General features: G+C 37.3%; 1 protein-coding gene across 2 annotated transcripts; it reads left to right on the plus strand.

Moving 5' to 3' along the window:
• Positions 1-242: 242 nt before the first annotated feature.
• LOC146579099 (butyrophilin subfamily 3 member A2-like) lies at positions 243-11394 on the plus strand. 2 transcript variants are annotated; one of them, XM_085260979.1, is made up of 7 exons: positions 243-330; positions 4964-5054; positions 5250-5591; positions 6412-6690; positions 6774-6893; positions 8000-8532; positions 8642-11394. In XM_085260979.1, the coding sequence occupies exons 2-7, from the start codon at positions 4973-4975 to the stop codon at positions 8654-8656; spliced, it is 1371 nt and encodes a 456-aa protein (XP_085117105.1). In that variant the 5' UTR covers positions 243-330; positions 4964-4972; the 3' UTR covers positions 8657-11394. The 2 variants fall into 2 exon arrangements, with proteins under 2 accessions (XP_085117105.1, XP_085117114.1); XM_085260988.1 differs by lacking the exon at positions 243-330 and adding an exon at positions 2385-2427.
• The last annotated feature ends 260 nt before the right edge of the window (positions 11395-11654 follow it).

The following is an 11654-nucleotide window of genomic DNA, read 5'->3' on the forward strand; positions in this document are numbered from 1 at the left end:
AAAACACTGGGTCAATGACCCAGCACCATGACAAAACCATTTTGAGCTCCTCTTGGGTTTACACATGATCTGAACTGATCTGATGCCGTATGCAATCAAGGTAAGCCATCCCTGTGTTAGTAATGCCCAGTGTTTATCTGATAAACATAAAGGAATGTGCAGCAATGAACGTTAGAAACTGGTCCAACCAGAATGTCTGTTTTGCAGTAACTGGTTGATACTTGTCTCAGTTTTTGTTTCCTGCTCGGCTCCAGTGACTCATTTCACTTTAACAGCGACACTTTGGATTAGTTTGGATCACTGTGTCTGAGTCTAGGGTCTTTATCTGTGGTAAGTCTTTATGTTTATTTGTTTGTTTGGTTTCTTTTGATTTTGAGTCAGAGAACAAGTAGAAATCTGGGCCACCAAAGGGCTGTCATTCTTTGTGCTATGTGGGCCATGTGTAAGCACATTGTGTGGGCCAGATCTGTGCCATGTCAATTTTGCTATGTGGGAGACTGCTGCTGATTCGTGCAACATAAAAACAACAAATTAGTTGAAAAAGTTTTTATATGAAAATGTCTTCAGCTGCTTTTTAAAAGAATCAATGGAGTCTGTACAGCAGACATTGGGGGTGATTAGATTCTTGGACATGTCAAAGAACAGAAACAAAATTGATTTGATTGGATTATTATTTTTTTGTATAGTTTCTCTCAACACAAAAATGCCCCATTCATTTCATGTCAGCATTTTTTAAAGAAAAGTAGTGATATTTTACATTTTTACTGTTTTCCATTGTAGGCTAATGCATGAAATTCTTGCCTTTTTGCCACTTATATTCTGGCGTCCCAAGAGTGATTTATATGGATGTGTGTGTGAAACTATTTTTAGATCAACATCTGATTCATCAATGAGCACATTTATTATGCAAACTGCACCAACACGGAAAACTTCACCAACAAAAGATAAACACAACAGAACATATGAAATATGTATACATTTGAATCTGAAACATCCAGGCTTTGAATATGTGATGTATGTCCGTGTTTGGGAGAAAGAGATAAATGGATCTCTTTGTGTGTGTGTGCGTGTGTGTGTGTTGTCTCGATTCTTCGTTGATGTGCTGAGAACAAACAACCAATACTCAGAACAGGTCCAGTTAACAACAATAATTTATTTTAGTACATATATGTGGGACATCCACACGACACCGCCCAAAGCGTGGTCCGGTGGATCCCAAAGAGGAAGCACTTTGATACACAGTTTTATATGTCAGAGTTCATGCCTCTTTATGTGTAAGCAGAGTATATTTATCATCCATCAGTTACAGTTAGAGACAGCTATGATTCCTTTTTTGGTGATCTTCTACAATTACTTAAAAATCTATCTTAACTGCCTCTCTACTTGCTGTTTCCTGTTGTTCTTAATATGAGGCCTATAATAGTCTATGACACATCCTGAGTACATCCTGTTCTGCACAATTTTCCGTCTTGCTAAACAATCTAATGACCTATGACACAGTTTATAACTCAAAGATGGCCTTTAATATACTGACCTGTTATTAAATGCATAAAACAAAATACACGGCAAATAAGCGCTAGAAAATATATTTTCCCAATAGTGTGTGTGTGTTGGTGGGGGTTGGGAGAATTGGGTGTGTATGAGAGAGCATGTATGTAAATCTGTAAATATGCACTGATCATTTAATGGGGTGAAAAAGATCATCTTAGCGGATATGTTTGATGTATGTTTGAAGAGGTGCTTAAGCCAAAACATGGCCTCTTATTCAAAAGGAAAAACTGATGTTAGTGTGTATATGTACCTGGCTTGTCCTCTAAATGAGGCAAATTCAAGCACATTAAAAGGTAACCAGACAGCACGTGTAGAAAGCAATATTCCAGTGTTTCTCTTTAAAAACCACACACCAATATTTAAAATTGCCAGTTATGCCGTGAGAGAAATGAAGCTCTTTCACTCAGAAGAGAGAAACATTTTAAAGACCCAATGCAAATATACCATGTAACAATTTTTTACACCCTTATCATTTCATTTGATGAAATGGGTCATCCAATTACTGAAGTGCTGCTCTTAAATACACACACCAAGAAAACTGTATGCACTATACACAGTGAGTTATATTTGACACCTTTCACGGACATAATGTCCTTGTTCACAACTCCTAAACAAGGAATTCACAGCATGTAGGATGTTGAAGCACATTCATCATGTTAAAAGACAGCTTTGACTTAAATGGACAAATGAATCAAATTGAAAGTTTAACAAAATTCCAACCCGTCCTCACTTTATGAAAAGAACTGACCTTTGATATCAGGAACTATAAAGTCAACACGCGTTATTGTTTAACAGAGGGTTGGGTTGAGAGTGCACATAGTTTTATTACAACCTACTTTCTTTGAGCTGTGGTGACTGTTTTGAGCAGTTCGACAGGTATGTAGACTTTTACCATAGAAAGCTAAACTGTACTTAGCCTAAGTTTTCTAGTAGGTGCTCATAATACATAAAATCACATTGATTCCATTAGCATTAACAGTTAACAGAGGCACAAAGAGTGCTGTAAGCATCAAGGAGCGAAAGTAACATAATTATTATTTCTGGATACTTGTACATTCATAAATATTTAAAATGTGTACTTTTAATTACATGCTGTTATTAGTTGCTACTTCGAGAGTTTACAATTTGAAATAAAATCTATATCTTCTATCAGCATTTTATAGACAGTAAGTCTATTAATTGCAAACAGGACAAAAGAAACCATGACCTATGCACAGACACAGCTTTTTGGTTGAGGAGGATATACTGAACTCAATGTTACTTGTGTCTCTTGTCTCTCTACTTTCATCGCTCTATTATTTTGATCTCTTTATAAGCAGTTACTGGTAAGAGTAGATGTTGGAATCAGACAATGAAAATGGGACAGAAAAAAATCACCAATGTTTTATCATTGTTTATCAATAAAAACTTACTTTTGTGCTAAATTTCACAGACTTAGATGTAGAACTTTTATTGTCATTGTATAGTTACTTGCACCATTCAATTATGTAACAAGACCACAAGGTGTGAAAATAAAAGACAATATACAAAAGAAGAAGAAAGAAATACATAAACACTATGTACACTCAAATATAATAAATAATAAATAAATAAGGGTGGACGGGCAGCACGGTGGCACGGTGGTTAGCACTGTTGCCGCACAGCAAGAAGGTCCTGAGTTCAATTCCACCATCAGGCCGGGGTCTTTCTGTGTGGAGTTTGCATGTTCTCCCCACGTTTGCGTGGGTTCCCTCAGGGTACTCCGGCTTCCTCCCACCGTCCAAAGACATGCAGCTTGTGGGGATAGGTTAATTGGATAATCCAAATTGTCACTAGGTGTGAATGTGCGAATGAATGTGAGTGCGAATGGTTGTCCGTCCCTGTGTGTTGGCCCTGCGACAGACTGGCGACCTGTCCAGGGTGTAACCTGCCTCTCGCCCTATGACAGCTGCGATGGGCTCCAGCGCCCCCCGCGACCCTGAAAAGGATAATGGACGAATGGATGGGTGGACGGGCTATGAAAATTGCACATCTGCTAAAATATTGCACACAAAATTGGTCCAAAAAACATGTCATTTTCAGCTTTTTTTTTGTAAAAAGATAACAATGTTAGCCTTTTCTGCAGCTATGGGGCATATATGGTATCACTCTTAGCTGGAAGCAGTGCTTAAACAATGGAAAAAACACAAACTTTATCCAAAAACCTCTCATGTTTAACTGTTTCCCTCTTTTTCTTTGGTCATTTTAGCCTTTTTGGCCAGGGTGAAGGGAGTATCTGCCATCAAACAAGAAGACAGCCGCATGTAGCTATGATGATGTTTGCTAGTTCACCTTACATGCATTAATGTAATAACGTGTTTAGCCTACTCAACGTAAATTACACACGAACAACATTAAGCTACTCACGCAGAGAAGAACGGCTGCTGCTGCCATCATCATCCGTCATCATTTCTGCTACACTGACAGGGCTAGGGGCCAGGACTCTCCTCTTCGGGTTTTTGGGGGATGTTGCTAACTCCGGGTCTGATAACAGGCACCACACCCGCAGTAGATGTGCTCGGTGTGAGGTCTCGCAGCAAGCTATCAAATACAGTGCATTTCTTGGCTTTTAAAAAAAAACTAGGTGTTTCATCGGATTCGAGGTGTTACCTCCTTTGACAGTATCACAGTATCACCTTAAAGCACTTGTTGCAGGCTGCTGAGTTTGCATATTTTGCTGTGAAGTACAGCCAGACTTTTGACCGCTTCGCCTTGGGCATTTTTAATCTGTAGTTCTGCTCTAAAAGAACGTACGTACCTGGACCCGCCTACTATCCTCGGAAACGTAAAATGATTGGCTAGAAGTGTATCACAGCTCAGGAAAAAAAAGCACCGAAATAAAGCACCGAAATGTGCGCTGCTTTTCGGTCTGGTTACTACCGTTTATGTCAGAACCGGTGCCATCATGGCACCGGACACCGGTACCCATCCCTAATGTACACTCAAATATAATAAATAATAAATAAATAAGGGTGGAAGGGCTATGAAAATTGCACATCTGCTAAAATATTGCACAAAGGAGAAAAAAAGGGAGACCTTTGATTTAGTAAAAAGTACTTTTGTTATTTTGCTTGTAGTATAATGACTTCGTAAAGATGAGTAACTGGGCTGTGTCCAGATGACATGTTTGCTCTCATCAAGAGCTAAGAAGAAAATGTCCAGATTTCCTGCAATGTTCTTGATCTCTCTTGTTACTGTTACTCCTGGAAAGGAGCGCATTTCCAAATGATTAAAAATAAATTTAACATAATTAAATACTTTTTTCAAATGTGATATTACCGTGACAGTCTACAAATCAGTCTTTCACTGTTTCATTTTTTCTATCAGAGAATGGCTTAATATATAAAAGGGTGTGTTTACTATGCCCCCCCCCCCCCCTTTTTTTTTGTTGCAGACATCTAGAATGAGTCCTATGAAGAATAAACATCTCTTGGTTTTGCATCATGTTGTTGTCGTCCTCCTTTTTCTAACACAAACTTGTGGTGGTAAGTTGCACACAAACATTTGTAAAATCCACAATTTAAAGTTCTTACCTGTAGTCTTTCACAGATGATGGAAACACACACTGTAACAGCACCAGTTTATGTTGATGTAGTTAAATAAATCAATTACACAGTTTGCTCAGACTGATCTTCACAATTACAAAACTGCTGAACTGTTTGTGTCCCTAAATTTGTTAGGTCAGCATCAGATGATTGGTCCAACTCAGCCAGTAGTGGCCATGATTGGTGATGACATCATTTTGCCATGCCACCTGGAACCTGCTGTGGATGCTGTTGACCTGACTGTGGATTGGTCCAGAACTGACCTCAAACCTAGATCTGTCTATGTGAGGCGAGAGGGTGTGGAGCTTCTGACTGAGCAGAATCCTTTGTACACAGGAAGAACATCACTCTCTGTCAACAAACTGCAGTGTGGAGACGTTTCACTGAAACTGTCCACAGTGCAACTCTCTGATGCAGGAACATACAAATGCCTTGTACCTAAATTTAATGCAGAAACTGTGGTGACGCTTGCTGTGGGTAAGTTTCATTTAATTTAGATTAATTTCTTCACTTTGCAATTTAGATGTGAAGAAAGACTTTAAGCAACATAGATATTGAGGGTCAAAGGGCACTCAGAATGACAAGTAGGATAAAGGAACACTTGGATCAGCTCCAGTAGAAAGTGGATCATTCACAGAGGCATATGAGTTTTATTCTGGGTAACCAAAATAGCTCTTACTTGGGCTAGAAAATACTTCCTGGACAGATATGTGGACTGAGCATATTGACATGAACATGACAAGGGAATGACTACAGAGTCATTGGCATTCTGGTTTTCTGGCCATTAGGGCACACAACCTGACCAGTGTAGCACATGGAGCAGCTGGGTTATTAAGCAGTACAACTGGACAAATAAGAGAGATACATAACAAAAAACAAAAGTACTTAGAATCACAGGGGATTTGTGCACCCACAAAATGGGCTTTTTGCCAACCGAGGGGTATCTGGCCCCATGAGAAAAACACTTCAGCCAAGGAGGCCCTTTTACCAAGATGAACCAGAGGAAAGCTGATTTGACAAAGAACTACTTGGATAGGTACAAGTTAATTTCAGCCTATATACAGGAACTTCGAAAAGAGAAAATGGAATAAATAAGTAAGATTATTAGAAATTTGACCAGTTAGATTGGCACAGTTGATGTCACATAGCATTGTGCCTCTCTATAAGCTTAAAAGGACAATTTGAGTTAAGGTCAATAAGAGAGAAATTTGGGCGAACTGTAACTATTTTAAGAATCTTTTTTTCAGATATATATTTTGCAACTACATTTCAATCTTTTGTCTTTTTTTTTTTGCAGGTTCAGTTTCCTCACCAGTCATAGAACTCACCAATGTCAAAAATGAAATGGTGTTAGAGTGTAAATCTAATGGCTGGTATCCAGAGCCTCAGATGTTGTGGGTGTACAGTGAGGAAAAACCCATTTCTGTGGAACCTACAAAGATTGTCAGAGGTTCTGATGGCCTCTATGCTGTCAGCAGTAAAGTGACTGTGGAGAAAGGACAGAGCTACAGCTTCACCTGCAAAGTTCAACAGAAGAATATCAGTCAAATCAAAGAGACACACATCCATGTTTCAGGTAGAAATGCTTTTTTATCACTCACATTAATTTTCAGTTACAGAAAGTAGAATCTAGAACATTTTGTCTCCTTATATTTACAGGTGATCTCTTCATGGTCCAGTCTAATACTGCTGTTCACATTATCATCAACTTGGCTGTCTGTTTAATAAGCGTCGGGACAGCAGTAATCCTAATATGGAAATGTGGACAAAAGAAAACCAGTAAGTTCAAACTACATGGTACTTTTTTACCCCAACCTCAAATTATCATCAGGCCTTTTTAATGTCTTGTTTTAGTGTAACTGCCTTTAAAATAAAGGGCTAAGAAGTACAAACGTGATTCAAATAAAAATGACACAAACACATAAACAGTTATGTTAAAGGCGCTCGAGGGAAAACAGTGGATGGAGACTGCAGAAATTACAGCGATTTACTAGCAAAATTGGAGGCTCTCAGCAACTTTACTTTTATAAAGGAATATAACCCTGTGTCCTGTGTTGTAAAGAGATGCAGAGTTGGTCCCATCAGTGCAGACTGACTGAGATTGCAATATCTTGACTCTCTGTTTGAATTTATAAACTAAGTGTCAATTATTGACAAGTGGTTGCCCGTCTGTCGGAGAGTAACTGGACTTACTTCAAGTCAGACTGTGATTATTTGTTGGCAGTTTGCATCCTATTAGCAACCTGTGCAATTGTCTTGTGATCAAAAGTGAAGTATAGAACACCCTCAACCTCTAGAAGACCAACTGGTTTCCACAACCACCTGCTGAATGTGTAGAAATTCCACACGAGGAAGTTGCCTTCCTATTGTTTTCCTCTAGTGTGACTGAGACATTTTGGGGGCAAAGGTAAAAATATTTGAGGAAATCACCGACTGTAAAATTCTAGTTATAGCAACAATATAAATTAAAACTTTTTGTGCTTCATCCTTGTTCTAGGAATTGCGACCAAAATTTCATGTTCTCACTCGTTTACTCATATAAACAAAGCAGTGAAAGAAAATTAAATGTGAAAATTAGATATGCATGTGTGTGATTTTGAATAAAATTGGCCAAACCTCTCTGATTCACATGTAGCAGTTTCAGTACATCTAATGTTATTTTAAATATCCTTCATTAGTGATTTCTGAACATCTATTTTCACTGAATTTTGAAATACATCTGAAAGTCAGTCCATCTCAAAAGAAGACTTTTGTTCTAGACTCTACATTGTTGTAGGGTAGTAACCATAGTGTCAGTCTCTATAGTAATGCTTCAAATGTTTAATGTTTATTTCCATTTATATTTGATTACTGGTATAGTAAATTCCTGCAATTTTATCACACAGAAATCAGCAAACATGATAAGGACGAAAACAAACTACATCAAACAGAGATGGAGGAAAAATTACAGAGAGAATGTGAGAAAAAGAAAAGACTTGAAGATGAGTTGCAGAACAAGGAGGAGGACTTAAAACATGTCAGACAAACCATTGAAAAACTGATGGAGCAGAAGACATTTCTGAAGGACCAGAGAGAAAAACTCATCACACTACTGCAGGAGGACAAGGCAGAGATGAAAGAGGCCATGAAAAAGTTGGAGAAAGACAAAGCCCCAAAACTTGACAAAGAGAAAAAAATGCATAAGCGTGAAGATAAAAAAACTGACCTGGAAAAGAGAATAGAAGTACATGATGAACTGTTAAAGATGACAGAAAAGCTAATGGAGGAAACGGAGAACATTATAATCGAAATGACAGAAAGAAAGGGAAAACTAGAAATAGACAAGGAACAAATTATTAAACACTTGAGAAAGAAACAGAAAGACATAGAAGAGATTAAGAAGAAACTGTCAGAGAAACAAGCGAGAGACAATGAACAGGTGTGTAAGTTTTTCTTGTATATATTTCTTGCTAAAATCACACGTACAAACTGTCGTGTTGTGTCTTCAGTTATAAACCTAACCCGTTTTTTTTGCTTTTCTCCCTCAGCAAAGGACAGAGTAACACGACAAATAAAACATGGATTTTTCTGTTTTTTTTCTCTTGTTGTCATTTTGCAATGTGATGCCTAATGTTTCTTTATTTGTTTGCTTTAAATTTATACTATATACATTTAAAGAAGAAACGCAGTTTGACTGTATTTTATCATAGGAGAGTTTGTTATGATAAAATGTATCAACATTTTTGTGATCCTTTAAATCTTTTGTCTGTGTGTAAGTAAGAATTACACTGTGAAAGCAAGAAGAAAATATGTTGTCTGTCTTGTCGTGAGACCTGGGGTAGAATGAGATTGAGGTCCCCCCTGGCCGCCTCCACATCACAGCTAAGAGATATTGAAGGTCTTAATAGTCAGACTTATGTGAGTAAAAGTGATCAAAGTTCTAAAACAGAGCTTTCATCTATTTCCTAATAATTAAGCATTTTATTCTTAATCAAGATAAATAAAATACAAATGTAATTAATATACTAATGACAAACATAGTTTGAGTAATAGAAATAACTGTTTTAATGTCAGATTTCTGTGGTGAAATGTGTGAGTGCGCATGAGCAGCTACAACCGTGGCAGTTTTGTGTTTCTAATAACAGGCCTCACCAAGAATCTGACCTTGGTGTGTGTGTGTGTGTGTGTGTGTGTGTGGTGCAGGGTGGGGGTGAAAGTGACAGCCTGGGGCCAATTATATTAGAAAATGTCTGACTACAAAATGTATGATTCCATAAAATAAGTTATTAAAATAAATAAAAAGTAAAAAAGGTTAATTAACAGATTTTAAAAAGGTGAAAGAAAGTATCCCTCTGTATTTCAAATGAAGAGGGATTATGCTGCAACAAATGTTCATGTTAAAATTCTTCATGTTAAGAATAACAAAGAAAATGCAATGAGTTGATTTTAAAGGTTTAAAAAGCACATTTAAGTCAGACAGACAGAGAGTGACAGATAAGGTGTTGGTGGACAGCAGATGATAAAATGTCAACAACTTGATTGGATGTCCAAAATGTGAAGATGTGATGCCCAGTAGGAAAGGGGGGAGAAAGGGTGAACAGGTATAAAAATGGGGTGTAAAAGAGACTCTGGGTTCTTCCCTTTTGTCTTCTGTGAGATGAGCAGTTCAGAAAATTGGATCTAAGAGGTGAAAATTCTAGCAGGGACACTAAAAAGGGTAAAAGTCCAAAGTGTGAATTGATTTTGGAATTTATATCTGCTAAAATATCTGCTCAGTTTTGCCTGTTAGATGGTTAATTCGGAAGGATTTTGAGTTACATCATACTTCCACTCAATGCCCAGCTGCTCTGCTTTCCTGTTGGGTGATTATCATTAACTCAGAGCATGGGGATAAGATAAGAACAAACTCAGCTCAGAATATGTTTTTTAGATTAGTTTAAGTGATTTGATTATTGTTATATTGTATACTGTCCATCAACAATATAACGGTGTTTACTTTTTGCTCAGATCATTTTTTTTCTCCACACTTACCATGTCATTATTTATTTTACACTCATGCATACATTAAACTCTAATAATACAAGCACATCGTCCAGCTGATATACAGCATAATTAGGTCAGCAGTTTCTTCCTCCAACACTTCTAAATATGCTTGCAATGCTGGAATTACAATTGCTGAAATATCCTATATTTGCTATTATTTAAAATAATTTTATAAATTTTATGTTTGTGAGTGCATAAATACCTGAAGTATTATGGAGATGATTTGATGTGGTTATTCTGCAGAATTTAATTATTAGATTATTTTCAGTTTTGAAATCTAAAGCAAAAATAATATTTTCACAGAAGAATTCATAACTGCAGACAGAAAAATGCTAGAACTGATTTATGGTGTAATATAACCAGTGACTTTTTTTTTTACTTTATTTTTTTTACTTTATGTCTAATTATAATAAAACAAAAACAAATGCAAGAATGATCAGCCCTAAGTATATATTTAGGGCTGGATCAGATTACCCTGAACCTTATGTTACTTATGCCTAGGATGCTAGGGGCTTCCTATGACACACTGAGTGTCTCTTCTTCACTTATCTTTTTTCCAGTCACCAATAATTATTATTTGTTATCAATCTAATCTCTGTCTCACTTCCACAGCCTTTTGTCCTGTCTTTCTCCTTTCACCCCCAAACTTTCATGGGCTGGGTCTCCGACCCAGCATTTTGAATTTATTACGTATCATTGATTCCCTATATTAGTATGGAAGTTATGTTAATATCATCTGGTTATCTTAAGCCCCTAGGTTGTTCAGTTTTTAGTTCTCTGCTATCAGATCCCTTTTGTGTCATCACCCCCTGAGATTTAGTCTCCTTTGTCAGGTTTCCTGTCTGTCATTTGTTTTCTTGTTGTCAAGTTCATGTCATGTCTGTGTCTTATGGTTCCTGTTTTACTTTGAAGAGGTTTTGTGTTCTGTGTTCATTGTTTTAGTTTCACTTTCCCCTGTGGTGTCCTCACGCTAATTTGTATCAGCTGTGTCCCCATGTGTTTCCCGTTCCCTCATCGCCTCCATTGTATTTAGTCTGTGTGTCTCCATTCGTTCTTCGTCACATGGTCATAGTTATCATAGTTAACGCATAGTTAATTCATAGTGATAATGGTCATCATAGTCTGGTCACAGTGTTGTAGTTTATTCAAAGTTTTCTTTATTTAGTCTTAGTCTTCGCAGTCTAGTTGTTGCTCAAGTTTGTTTCTTGCCTTGATTTATGTTTCATGTGTATAAACCCCAAATAAAGCTTTTTGTTCGAGTTAATTCCATTTTCTTGCCTGTGTCTGCACCTGGGTCCTCCACACACCCTGGCAGACTGTGACACAAACAGTTATAGCAGATGTAGCTTGGTTGATTTCACTTGTGACTGTTTGATAATTTCTGCAAGTGGTAACTGAACAGACACTCTGAAACTTCTTGCTACTTATTATGTACAGTAATAGCTGTCACATGTGCTCCTCTAAGATCAGAAAATTACCTCAACTAATACCTGAAATTATGAAACCATAACCTTTTAT

This window comes from Mchenga conophoros, linkage group LG3 (assembly GCF_057382185.1).
Source record: "Mchenga conophoros isolate Kocher_MC1m ecotype Shallow Benthic linkage group LG3, M_conophoros_male_GT1.1, whole genome shotgun sequence".
NCBI lineage: Eukaryota > Metazoa > Chordata > Actinopteri > Cichliformes > Cichlidae > Mchenga > Mchenga conophoros.

What these genes read in the sequence shown, in the direction of transcription:
- LOC146579099 (XM_085260979.1), top strand. Translation starts at nt 4,973, where the DNA reads ATGAGTCCTATGAAGAATAAACATCTCTTGGTTTTGCATCATGTTGTT. An exon ending in GACACACATCCATGTTTCAG is followed by an intron (nt 6,691 to 6,773) that starts GTAGAAATGCTT and finishes TTATATTTACAG; the next exon opens with GTGATCTCTTCATGGTCCAG. An exon ending in ATGTGGACAAAAGAAAACCA is followed by an intron (nt 6,894 to 7,999) that starts GTAAGTTCAAAC and finishes TTTATCACACAG; the next exon opens with AAATCAGCAAACATGATAAG.